At 48.3% G+C, this 13,918-nt stretch overlaps 1 protein-coding gene across 4 annotated transcripts in view; it reads left to right on the top strand.

Moving 5' to 3' along the window:
• Positions 1-13,918, top strand: part of FLNA (filamin A) — a 353,926-nt gene that overhangs the window by 317,252 nt on the left and 22,756 nt on the right. For 2 of the 4 annotated variants that reach the window (XM_085629725.1, XM_085629724.1), the window contains 5 exons: positions 191-283; positions 1,985-2,087; positions 4,087-4,227; positions 4,459-4,587; positions 4,870-5,043. In XM_085629725.1, the coding sequence (XP_085485851.1) occupies positions 191-283; positions 1,985-2,087; positions 4,087-4,227; positions 4,459-4,587; positions 4,870-5,043 (640 nt within the window). The remainder of the gene's footprint in view (positions 1-190; positions 284-1,984; positions 2,088-4,086; positions 4,228-4,458; positions 4,588-4,869; positions 5,044-13,918) is intronic. The other 2 variants (XM_085629727.1, XM_085629726.1) reach the window with 1 other exon arrangement.

The following is a 13,918-nucleotide window of genomic DNA, read 5'->3' as shown; positions in this document are numbered from 1 at the left end:
GGAAAGGAGCTGATCTCTGCCTCTGGTAAGAGCACCGTATGCTCTCCCTGGTTTCAAGCAATGCCAAGCTCGGGTGGTTTGCTCTTTATTGCGGGTTATTGGCAAGGTTGTACCTTTCCACATTTCATCTTGACACGTTTAGACTTGGTTTCTCCAGTGTTCTAATTTGTGCTTGCCCCCCTCCTCACAGGCCCTGGACGGAGAGCAAATGATGCCCCAGCAGATGGTGCAGCAGAAGCTAGCCCCCTCTTACGCATACCCGCCCGGCATGCAGCAACCCTGGGTACCCTCCATTTTGAACCAACAGTAATTGTATCTCTTGTCTCAGTGGAAATCCATCCTGGTGCATTCTGGGGGGTGCAGGAAAGCCATGGAGTTCAGTGCAGGGATACTGCCATGCCAGCCACCCATCTACCACATCTGCCTTTGTCACTTTCACTCGATTAAGCCTCTCTGCACCTATCCCGTTGCTTCAGTTTACATCAGATCACCCTACAAGCGGCTGCAGCTTGCCTCTGCATAAAATTCCTAATAGGAAGGGGTGTATAGTTGGGAGCTACAGTGGCTGTACAAACAAGTGCAGCATGTGTACAGGCAGTGGCACATGGAGCTATTGTTTACTAAGGTTATAATTGCATGTTCAGCCTGAGATCCCTTCTGCAGCTACATAAAGGAATGTTCCATTGTGATGCATGCACTTAGTGTACCTTGCTTGCTGTTCCTCACTTTTCTCTAGTCCACCAGCAACACAGAATCCAGGGCAAGAACTCCCCACTCCAGCTGAGAATGCACCAGGGTCGGCATATTCCTGGATATTCATCGATTCATCCTTTTTCCTTCTATCTCGATGAAATTCAACTGGGGTGCTGGGTGTCGGGTTCATCTCTCGTCCCTCCATCCTCCTGAGCCATCATGAAGACTTACTTCATCCCCATCATGTTTATTCATTCACATCCTCATTCTGTATCCTCCTTTGTGAATGGGCACTGGAATCTCAATTTCTCTTGTCTTCTAAATATCACTGGGTGGGCCATCCTGTGTAATGTCTTGTTTTCCATGTGGTCTTGTGTATATCTTTTTAAGGTTGTTTATTTTGTAATCCTTTTGTGTTAACTTTTTGAATGCCAAATGTATGACAATGTGTAGATTTGCCCTGTCCATAACCCCGATATATTTAATTGATAGAAATGTCACATGGATGCTCACACTTTAGATTGTTGGTCTCTATGGTGCTGTTAAATCAGTAGGACTTGTGATCTCGGCTATTGAAGTTGCACCTGCAACTCCTCTTTGGGTGCCTTTTGGTTAGGGACTGAAGTCAGCTGGCCTGTCTTAGGTTGATGTAATTCCCCCATTTGTCCCCAATAGTTGGGCTTTGGGAGAAAGGATGGTTCAATTTCCAAGAGGCAGGTTGCTCTTCAGCTCTGAAGAGATTTTCAGATATCTGAACTGGTCACCTGTGATGGAACAAACCAAGAGTACCCAAAAGCTGCCTGACCTTTGTTCCAGTGCTGGAATCTAGTGTGATTTCTACACTGCTGGCACAGTTTCAGAACACTTCTTTTGAGCTTGGTTTGTAAGCAGCATGTATATGGTGACTGTGTACAGCATTGGCCTTTGAACCAAAGAAATTGTGTTGCACCACAAAGTCAATGTTTGTGTCTTCGTGGCTCACAATCAGTAAGAGTAATTTCTTGCTTTCGAAGTGTTGACTCATGAAGACAGTCCTCATTGGAAGAGCTTAGGTAAGACCTAACAGGTGACTAAGCGCCTACATGAAGCAAAACCGGTCTGTGTGCAGCATCACTTGGGCTCCAGGTTGGGATATGTAGTTTTCTTTTGTGTTTTTGGAGCATTTTTCCCTAGTATCCTCCAACCCTTCCCTCCCACCACCCCTTTCCTTATTACCATTCATAATCCTAATCCCTTCCTTTTTAAAAAACAATCCTCTCAATATCTGGCTGCATCTCTTTGCTTTGTGTAGGCTACAGACCGCCCAATGATGGGAGTAAATGGACTGGATGTGTCTGGCCTGAGGCCTTTTGACCTGGTCATCCCCTTCACAATCAAGAAAGGAGAGATCACAGGTATGTTTGCATTAGAGCAGCTGAGAAGGGCGAACAGATGGTCAGGGTAGGTAGCATGTCCATGTGTATACGTGTAATGTCAACCACACTAGACTCTCAAATCTCCTTTGAACACTTTGCTGCTGGGCCTTTTCCCCCTTAGAACGCTGGGCCCTTTTTAGGTCTCGCCTGGCTATCGCGTAAGCGATCGCTCAGCGAGACTTATGTAGGGGCTTCAGAAAATGCTCCCAAAGGCTTCCCAGGCGGATCGGGTGGCGGTTACGCGCACAACCACGCGCATTCCATTTTCCACCAGCTACTTCCTGCGCCGCCTCACGCATTCAGAGATTTAGTAAGGGGCATAAGACCTTAGAAATGCGGTTTATGGCCAGTGCATGTGAGGCATTCAAGCGCAAAGCTGGCATCTGGCATCGGACTTGAAAGCAGCAGACTGCTTTCTCCAGCGCGCGCTCGGCCTCACTTCCTGCATCCCCTCTTACAACAATTAACTCTCGTTATAACTCACACCCCATATGCTCGTTCCCTCCCACCCTTCCTTTGATGTCCGCTTTTCTTGTTTACAAACCATGCCGCACACTGCTGCACGCCGCACACTGCTTTTATGCGAGTTTATGCTACTGACATTGTAAAGGACAATGCCTTTTATTCGTTTTAAAAGCAAAACCTAAATAAAAGGCATTGTAATTTTACAATGCCAATAGCTCAAACTCTTATAAATGCGAGACCTATTGCATTGCAATTGCTTGTTTTATTTGGTGTACTTATGGCTTATTCCTTATCTTTAAAAAGGAAAAAAAAGAATTTCCACATAAGATATCCCCGCCAAATTTGCATGTCATCCCCCCCCCCCCCCCCCCCCCCCCACACATCCTGGCGATTGCAAAGGTACCCATGGCGTGTGGATTCTCCTGAAGGGAACCAAAAAGTAGCCCAAATATAGCTACCCTTTGTTCCCCCCCCCCCCCCCCCTCCCCTAAAAATGGCATCAACTAAAGCTTTATTAGACCACCAGCTTTCAGAAACAAGCCCTGTTTTATACTAAATATTTTTGACCAGTTTTTGCATTTTGCTATGAGGTAGTCAATTTGTCCTTATTTTTGTGGTTTCAACCTACTGCCAGTTTGTGGTGGAAAGTGTCAAACCCATGGGTGATACCAGAAAACGATGGCTGATGTACAAAAGCAATTGTTATATCCGACGGACCCTTCTGGTCACAGCGGTATAGCGTTTTTAGGGCTCCCCCAAGAACATGTGATGCCCAAAGCCTGAAATTGAGCTGTACCGTACTATTATTTTTAATTGTGCAGACTGTACAGCAATTCATATGGTAAAATAAAAATTGAGAAATGGATAGGGAGGAAATCTCGGTATTTCTGAAATTTACACAAGATATGGAGTTTAGGATTAGTGTTTTGTGCACCTCTTAATTTGAAGTTACCCATACTAACGTGATTTAGTTTATTTTGCAAAATGTTTTCTTTCACACACTGGCTTACATTTGAAAACCACAAATGCAGATAAATCCCATTGGTAAAATAACAAGTGTTGCACTATTCTGTGTTGCCCCAAGTTGGATCGAAAGATGTTCCCTACTTGTGTGGATGGGCCTAGCACCTGCGACACAATGCCCCAAAACGTGACCGGGAGACCTCATATTTCATCCAGCAGAATCCATGTTTTTTAATTTATTTTACCGTGTGGGTAGCTGCAAATTTTGGGTGCTAGCTGAGCCGCCACCCAGCTAAACCTATGATACCGAGACATTTCTGAAAGCTAGACACCCAGTGGTGTCCAGGGTTGTTACTTGTGTGGTTCTCAGTTTTCTTACCCAGAATCCCTGCAAACATCAAACTTTTGCTAAAAACACATTTTCTTCACGTTTCTTGGAGGTAAACTTCTAGAAGCTGCGGGTAGCCATGCTCCATACCACCCAGCTTGCCCCCGCGCTTCCTGATGATACATGGTTTGATTTAAAGATGTTTGTGGCTGTTCCACACAGGTGAAGTCCGCATGCCTTCTGGGAAGGTGGCCAAACCAGATATCACAGATAACAAGGATGGCACGGTGACTGTTCGCTACGCCCCTATTGAAGCCGGGCTGCACGAGATGGATATTAAGTACGACAGCATGCACATTCCAGGTATGTGCGAAGGGTTTTCTCTTCTAAGAACATCTTACTTTGATAGCAGTTTTTGGGAGGAAGGATGCTTGTCCTAAAACTTCTCCCTCCTCACTGAGCATAGCTGAAGGACAGTACTGGAGCAAAGGCTGAAGATAAATGCTTGAATGCAGATAGCTGGGTTAAAATACTACCATTTTCAGTTCTTGAATGCTTCTGGACTTTTTATGGTGCCCATCTGTCTACTTGCAGGAAGCCCCCTGCAGTTCTACGTGGACTACATGAACAGTGGTCATGTGACGGCATATGGTCCTGGGTTGATCCACGGCACTGTGAATAAGCCTGCCATCTTCACGGTGAACACAAAGGATGCTGGAGAAGGTGAGTTATCTGACCCTTTCTACGTCGTAGGACTCGACACAGCAGCAGGTTAGTGTCTTCTGATTCTGCCTGCCATCTCTAGACTGGTATCCCACTTAGTATGCTGCATGTTAAAGGCCAAACTAGCCCTTGCATGTTCTGGGTGTGAGGCACATTTTAGGAAGCGTGTAACACCGTATAGAAGTATGAAGTTAGTCATGGCTGTGTTGGACCAGATGTTTATGGCGTGTCATCACACCCCATTTTCGTTTTTATTTTAACAATGATTTTGTATTCCTTCAGGTGGATTGTCACTGGCTATAGAAGGACCTTCTAAAGCAGACATTGGTTGCACTGATAACCAGGATGGTACCTGCACAGTGTCCTATCTCCCAATGCTGCCTGGTGATTACAACATAATAGTCAAATACAACGACAAGCATATTCCAGGCAGCCCCTTTGTTGCCAAGATCACTGGTAAGTGCCCTTCCTGCTCCCGTGTTTTATTCCGTTTTACCACCGACCGATGGACAAACGTAGTAGTCCAGGGGATACCAGCAATGGTCAGACTTTAGATACATTTTTGGTGTTGCCCCCAAAGTACCTGCGGTACAAAATGGGGTGGTGATGGACGGAGCATCAGAATCAAACACTCACACCCAGTCAACAGATCTGGGTTTGAGCCATCACCGTTCTTTTGCTCACCATGCCACCCCAGTTCAGACATGGCCATATGCAAATCAGTCTGACCCTGTGCCTCATGGGAACAGTGCAGCCCGAACTGCCAAGACATGCCTTCCCTGGACCGGAAACAAGCTTCCTAGGACCGGTTTCTGGCATTTCAGCCGTGGCCGAAGACTGCTGAAATGCCAGAAACCGGTCCTAGGAAGCTTGTTTCCGGTCCAGGGAAGGCATGGCTTGGCAGTTCGGGCTGGACTGTTCCCATGAGGCACAGGGTCAGACTGATTTGCATATGGCCATGTCTGAACTGGGGTGGCATGGTGAGCAAAAGAACGGTGATGGCTCAAACCCAGATCTGTTGACTGGGTGTGAGTGTTTGATTGGTTCTGATGCTCCGTCCATCACCACCCCCTTTTGTACCACCCAAAGTACCTGGACAGCTTCAAATTCCCTATTCCAAATTCCTGTCCTCTGCATTACCCAGGTGGTTCAGGTGCACAGGCTTCCCCTTCAGCAAATTCAGACTGGACCATTGCCTCATGAACAGCCGTGTCAGAAAGGGAGGTTTCTAGACTTGGACTAAACTGGGCCACTCGTGAGCTTCGTTATCTACCAAGTTAAAGAATGTTACCCTGTTATGTGACTTGGCCTAACTAGTCTGCAGATTCTTGACTTGGGATGAGGTTGACTGACTTATTGCTTTATAGCAACTACTGGTGATGTAGCCGTCTCACTATTTGCATACATTGCTTTGCTTTAGCAGTCTGCTTCCTGAGTAGCGGACTGACCCACAAGGCTGCTGGGGAAGCACCTTGCTGATTGCAGGAGAGGAGGCACATACAGCTGCAGTGGCCGTTAGCATGCAGTAATTCACTTAATGGGATTGCTGAAGAGGTCTTGCACCCTTTAATCTCTGTTCACCCCACAGGATTGAGACTGACCTTCAGTAGAGTCCTTTATGCATGTGAGTGACAACAGGAAGGTAACTAGTAAAAGAAAGAGGTAAACTTAACTTTTGTCCTCGTTGCTTCTTTGGTTATCCTTCCAACCAGGCAAGAGCAACAGACAAGCTGCTCTTAACCATTTTGCCTTTGGATATGCTAAAGATGCTTCTCCTTTGGGCAATATTAAATTATAGTCTTACACTCTGACCTGTCCTGCCCATATCGGAGTTCATGTAATTCAGGCTAAGCGCAGTAACAGTTTAGTTTTCACAAACAGACTAGCGATGGGAGCAACCCAAGTTTAATATTTCCTTCCACCGTTCTTCCAGAATTCCTTTGGCTGAGAGGCTTGTAGAGTCTATAGATGTTAAAAGGGCTTCAAAGTTAGCCTTGACAAAAACAGATATTAGTTGGTCAGATTACCTATTTGCAAATAATGGTCCCCTTTTTTATTTATTTTTTTAGCTGACTAGCCGCTTAAACAGTCCATATTTAGGTGGCTTGCATCCTCTATTTTGTTCTTACAGCAAACTAGAACTTTGTGTTGTATGATACAACTCCGCTATGCTCTAGATTAGAGGTGGGCAAGCCACTGAAAGCTAGAGTCTGGCTCGAGCCAAATGCGTGGCTCTGTATCAGCTTGAAACCTCTTGGAACCTAGAGTCCAATAGGAGCAGAGTTTCACACAGGTGATGTGGCCTAGTGACCACAGTGGAGGATCATGTTACAAGGTGAACAAGGTTATAATCCTGGCTTTGGCTCAACATCTAGGAAATCTCCGTGTCCAGAACAACTGAAGCGCTGGGCAAGGTTAGTACTGTACAGAACTACCAGAAATAACATGTATATTCTGTGTTACGCACACCATACTCATCAGAATGAAGGGCAAAGCATTAACCTTTATCACCAGTAAGAAATCTATTGGGTGACAATTTAAATGTGAAACCTGAAAATTTGGGATCGCTCCAGGCTTTTTTGCTTAACCAAATTATTATTCTAGGCAAATACTAGATTTCATCGAGGCCTCCTTTTTTCCTCATTATCACATATGAGAGCACCTTCCAATACACGCGTTCAGGATGTGCGCTGTAACGCAAACCTCTGAATTGGTCTATAACCTTGCTCCATCTGATGAGAATCTAGGCCTCATTGAATGCTCATGACAGCTGCTTTACCACTTGGTTCACTCCTAGCGTTGTCACCAGGGCGGAAGCAGGAATGTTTCTCAGTTCACATTTAAAAATGAAGTACTGCGATATATTGATGTTCGAGGCATGTGGGCTGCTGAATTCATATCTGTGCATAGATCGCCGCCTAGTGTTGGGTCCGGATGTTTGCACGTTGTTGTCCTGGAAGAGTCTTCGAAGTATCCTGGGATAGGTGACTCCTCCCCTGGACCACAGTGCGCATGGGCATCCCCTCCATCCTCAGATTGTTTTTTTCCGCCATTGGGTTCGGATGTGCTTATCTTGACTCAAGTTAGGAAAAACTTTTTACAGGCCAAAAGGCCTTTAGTTCGCGTCGGTACTGTTCCCGATCGGTATCGATAGTTATTTGTTAGTTTACTAACTTCCAGACCAACTTTTTCGCATCATACCCGACCATCGACCCGACATCGATGGAATCGAGGACGCCATTCAAGCGGTGCCCTGTATGCAATGCAAAATATCCCCATGTCGACGTCCACCCGGTGTGCAACAAATGCCTTTCACCGGATCACGACGAGTCCACATGTATGGCCTGTGCCCGATTCCGATCCAAGAAGACTCTCCGGAATCGTCGAGCAGCGAGGCTCGAAGCGCAGCAAGCGGCACCGGCCCTGACCGACATCTTCAACGCCGAGGACGAAGATGTGGAAGACTTGGAGAACCTACCCTCCAGCCCCGCTTCCGAACACGACTCCGGATCGGAAGACGTCGAAGAACAACTCTTTCACAGAGACGAAGCCGACACAGAGGTAGGAGACTACAATGAGGCCTTGGGGGCCGAAGAGAGTAGCTCCGGTGACGAGCAAGGCCTACCCGTACAGACTGTGGATATCCCAGTGCGTCAGTCTATTGGCTACGGTCGAGGGATCGCCTTCGGGCCTTACCCAAGACCTATCCCGCATCCATTCGGCCCCGCCCTCTGGCCCGGCCTCGGACATTCAGCGGCAGCCTTTACTACCCAAAACGGCTGGTTTCCCTTCATCGAAACCGAAAGCTGTATCGGTTCAGCAGAAACCGAAACTGAAAGTCACACTGGTCAGATCGAAGCCCACCACACCTTCGACGCCAGCCAAACCCGTCGGCACAGACCGCACCAAACGGGACTTCGGTGCCGAGCTTGCAGCAGCCGACGTCGGCGCCGACGCACGAAAAAAGACCATCTGTACTGCCAAACCGCCTCGGCTCCCGGCACCGAAACAATCAGCTCCGACCACAAAGGTCAAAATGGCTGCTGGATCTCACACCACTTCGAAAGCAGCACCAAAGGCACAATCATCGACGCCGTCGACAGCTACTACCTCTCCTCGACTCGATGACCCCGTGGCACCGAAGAAGTCCACGCCTGCCTCAACGGAACCGGTCGGCGCCAAAGAACCGTCGGCGTTCCAGGTGCGGCAAGTTTCAGCATCCTTGCAACGCATCAAAGATAAGGCGGCCCTCCAGGACACGTCAGGCTCCGAGCCGAAAAAGGCTCAAAAAGCTTCTCCGGCACCGGCCAACATCACTTTTGGCCTGCCACCATCCACGGCGCCAAAACTGTTCGAAATCAGAACACGTGTCACCCACACCAGGATCACACCTGCAGAACACTCTCCTACGGAGACGTCGCCATCACACATCGATGCCGCAACAGGCAGAATGATGCTTCACAAGAGGAAGATAACTTCCGAGCCAGCTTTGGACTCGTACCGGATCCCACTAAAGAAAAAGCTGCCATTGGATTCGGAACCCATTCTTTACGAGCCTCTCCATACCTCTCACCAAGATCCACAGTCCTTCTCTCCGACACACTCCGAAACCGACGTTTTGGAGGACTACATGGGTGACCACGTCCCCTACCCCAGAGAAATGGACCCTGAAGGCCAACGGGACCCTGACCAAGCTTGGGATGACCCTGTAGACTCAAACGCACCTATGGATACGCAGGACACGCAGCTATATGGTGCAAAAACGTCTCCCACAGAGGACACTGCCGCATTCAACGCCCTCATTGAACGTGCTGCGGCCAATCATGGTGTTCAACTCCACTCTGACACCATCGAGGACGATTTTCTCATGGATACTTTCGCATCCTCAGACATATTAAAACTCTACCCATGTTGAAAGGTGTCCTCAAACCAGCAAAGGACATTTTCAAAGAACCCACCAGGGCAAGAGTAATAAACCCCAGAATCGACAAAAAATATAGGTCAGCGCCTGGGGATCCTACCTATATTAGAGGACAGTTGCCTCTGGATTCCATAGTAGTCGCGAATGCTCGTAAACGGGCGCACTCGCAGACGACTGGGGATGCTCCTCCCCCGGACAAAGAGTCCAAGGTGTTAGAGACCTCCGGCAAACGGGTTGCAGCCCAAGCAGCTAACATATGGCGTATTGCCAATACTCAGGCGCTCCTGGCTCGCTACGACCGAGCGCATTATGACACACTAGAAACCTTACTACAACATCTCCCTGACCAATACATAGAGGGAGCAGAGATCCTCATCAGAGAGGGACAACTCCTCACAAACGCATCCATCAAGTGTGCACTGGATGCCGCAGATACAGCTGCCAGAGCCATAAACACTAGCGTCATGTTACGACGACACGCCTGGTTACGAATCTCCGGATTCAAACCTGAGGTGCAAAATAACATCCTCAACCAGCCGGTCAACCCAGACTACTTATTCGGGCCAGAGGTTGACACCACACTAGAAAAAATAAAAAAGGACAGACACTGCAAAGTCCATGGGGGCTCTCCAAACGCAGACCTTTCGGAGTGGCTCCTTTCGTCGCCCCGGCAATAGAGGAGCAGGTAGAGGACAGGGGTCACAGCAAACCTACAACAAGGGCAACACCCAAAGTACCTACGATAAAAACACCAGGGGTGGATATCGTGGTTCAAGCACAAAGGGCAGAGGACGCGGATACGGCAATACCAGATCCTCTCCCAAGAACAAACAGTGACGCCCTCTCCCTTCCTCCCGACCACACAACATCTGTCGGGGGAAGGTTACAAAGGTTCCTGTCCACGTGGAACTCCATCACCACGGACAGGTGGGTCAAAAATATTATCAAACACGGTTACTGCCTAGAATTAACCTCAACTCCACCCACAATACCCCCAAAACACCGTCCTATGTCCTCAGAGCACTTAGCGCTATTACAGCAGGAAGTGCTAAGTATGCTGCAAAAAGGCGCAATAGAGGACGTACCCGTCCACGAGCAAGGTACGGGGGTGTACTCCCTGTACTTTTTAATACCGAAAAAGGACGGGTCACTCAGACCTATACTAGACCTGAGACCTCTCAACCGCTACATTCTCTCGGAGCATTTCCACATGCTCACCCTGCAACAAGTCCTCCCACTGCTCAAACAGGGAGACTTCCTGGCCACACTAGACCTCAAAGATGCGTATTTCCACATACCCATTCACCCATCACACAGGAAATATCTCGGGTTCACTATTCAAGGGCAGCACTACCAATTCAAGGTTCTTCCCTTCGGCGTGACGACGGCGCCCAGGGTTTTCACAAAGTGCCTAGCTACTGTGGCTGCACATCTACGGAGGCAACACATTCATGTCTACCCCTACCTGGACGACTGGCTTGTTCAGGCAAAGTCAGCCCAGCAATGTGCCAACCACATGTCCCGCACCATTCACCTTCTTCACAGTCTGGGGTTCTCACTAAATTACCCAAAATCGCATCTCCAACCCGCACACGTACAACAGTACCTAGGTGCGACCATAGACACTCTGGCGGCCACAGCTCAGCCAAATTTAGTGAGAATCAACAGCATGCAAATGCTGATTTCCAAGTTCAAACCCCGACACTCCCTTCCCGCGCGAGTGTTTATGCAATTGATAGACATGATGGCCTCCTGCATTTTCATAGTCCCACACGCGAGACTACATATGCGCCCGCTTCAGAAGTGCTTAGCACGTCAATGGAATCTGGCTCAAGGGCAACTAAAAGACCTAGTGTTGGTGAGCGGTCGGGCATACAACTCTCTGCATTGGTGGAATCCACAAAACCTTTGCAAGGGCCGACCGTTCCAAGAGCCTGTTCCACAAATAATACTGACAGCGGACGCGTCTTTCCAGGGATGGGGAGCTCATGTACTCAATTACACAGTGCAGGGACTATGGACAACACAACAAAAGAAGATGCACATCAACCTTCTAGAACTGATGGCAATCTTCCTGGCAATGAAAGCATTCAAAGTACACTTGTGCAACAAAGTCGTGTTGATCCGGACGGACAACATGACTGCCATGTACTACATACAGAAGCAGGGAGGAACACACTCTCCACAGTTGTCTCATCTGGCTCAGAGCATGTGGAAGTGGGCCATTCAGAGAAACATGTTCCGCCATGAGGAACACCTCCCCGGCAAGGACAACCAGATGGCGGATCTGCTCAGCAGACACAGCCACCAGATGCACGAGTGGGAGTTGCACCTATCAGTACTCCAACCGTACTTCCAGCAGTGGGGTCATCCAGAGATAGACCTTCGCCACAAGCGAAAACGCAAAATGCCAAAGCTTTGCCGCCAGGTTCCCACATCCGCAGTCGCAGGGCAATGCGATATGGATTAACTGGTCCGGCAGATTTGCGTATGCTTTTCCCCCAGCAACACTGATACCGCTGGTGGCGCGCAAACTCAGACAACACTCACTGACACTCGTCCTGGTTGCTCCAACGTGGGCACGCCAGCCATGGTACACCACCTTTCTCGAACTTTCCGTGGTGCCGCATCAAAGGCTGCGGATCAAACCCACGCATTTGACGCAGAACCATGGAGAGATTCAGCACCCAGATCCGCAACAGCTGAACCTGGCAATCTGGCTCCTGAAGTCCTAGAGTTTGGCTACCTTAACCTACCACCTGACTGTATGGACATCATTAAGGAGGCCAGGAGACCCACTACCAGAGCTTGCTATGCAGCCAAATGGAAAAGATTCGTCATTTATTGCAATAATAATGACATTAACCCGCTAGACGCATCATCCATCCAAAACATAATTTGTTACCTCTTACACCTATACCGATGCAATCTGGCATACACCTCTATACGTGTCCATTTGACCGCAATATCCGCCTATCTCCAGAACAGGCAGCACCTCTCTTTATTCAGAGTGCCGGCCATAAAAGCATTCTTGGAAGGACTCAAACGAGTAATTCCTCCAAGCCACCCACCGGCTCTGATGTGGAACCTCAACTTGGTCCTCACACGCCTGATGGGTCCACCCTTTGAACCTCTGCACTCATGCGAGATTCAATTCCTCACCTGGAAAGTAGCTTTCCTAGTAGCAATCACTTCTTTAAGAAGAGTTAGTGAACTCCAGGCACTAACCGTTCAAGAGCCATTCATACAGGTTCACACAAACAGGGTCGTACTACGTACCAACCCCAAATTCATGCCCAAGGTGATATCGCAGTTCCACATGAACCAAACTATTGAACTGCCTGTTTTCTTTCAAAACCCACAAACTGTCGCAGAAAGAGCACTCCATACACTAGATGTAAAGAGGGCCCTCATGTACTATATCGACAGGACTAAAGTCTTTAGGAAAACAAAACAACTTTTCGTTGCCTTTGCCCCACACCACAAAGGTAACGCCATCTCCAAAGCAGGTATAGCCAGATGGATCGTTAAATGTATTCAAATTTGCTATCAAAAGGCTAAACGCACATTAACGATTCCCCCCACGAGCCCACTCAACACGTAAGTTAGGGGCCTCCATGGCTTTCCTAGGAAACATTCCTTTGCATGATATATCTAGAGCAGCCACCTGGTCCACTACACATACATTTACCAAACACTATTGTGTAGATGTGCAATCAAAACAGCAGGCAGCTGTAGGACAGGCTGTTCTCAAAACTTTTTCAGACCGCTGCCGCTGGCACTGGTAGCCGCCGCTAATAGAGGGCACTGCTATGTATTCTATGCACAGATGAATTCAGCAGCCCACATGCCTCGAACTGAATATGCTATTTACCAGTATGCATCTGTTCTTGGCATGTAGGGCTGCTGACATTCATATCGCCCTCCCTCCTCCCCGGCGCCTTTAGCAGCTGCAGCTCTCAGAATTACTGTAAGCATGGTCATCACTTTCTGTATCTACTCCATCACTGCCACAATGGCGAAAAACAATCTGAGGATGGAGAGGATGCCCATGCGCACTGTAGTCCAGGGGAGGAGTCACCTATCCCAGGATACTTCGAAGACTCTTCCAGGGCAACAACGTGCAAACATCCGGACCCAACACTAGGCGGCGATCTATGCACAGATATGAATGTCAGCAGCCCTACATGCCAAGAACAGATGCATACTGGTAGGTAGCATATTCAGTACTAAGGAAGTGCTTCTGCGAGTTGGACACTGTTTGGATTTTGCAAACACCTGTCTACAGCGTTTGTTGCCAGATTTAGATGCCAGGTATTTTTACGGCCCAGCTCATGCACGGGCTCTGATCCAAAGCCGGCAGTTTGCTTACTTGCTTTTAAATTGTTGGCTCCCCCACTTTTCTCCAGA

The sequence above is a fragment of the Triturus cristatus genome, chromosome 10 (genome assembly GCF_964204655.1).
Source record: "Triturus cristatus chromosome 10, aTriCri1.1, whole genome shotgun sequence".
NCBI classification, from domain to species: Eukaryota; Metazoa; Chordata; class Amphibia; order Caudata; family Salamandridae; genus Triturus; species Triturus cristatus.
This window is presented reverse-complemented; position numbering and strand designations above follow the sequence as displayed.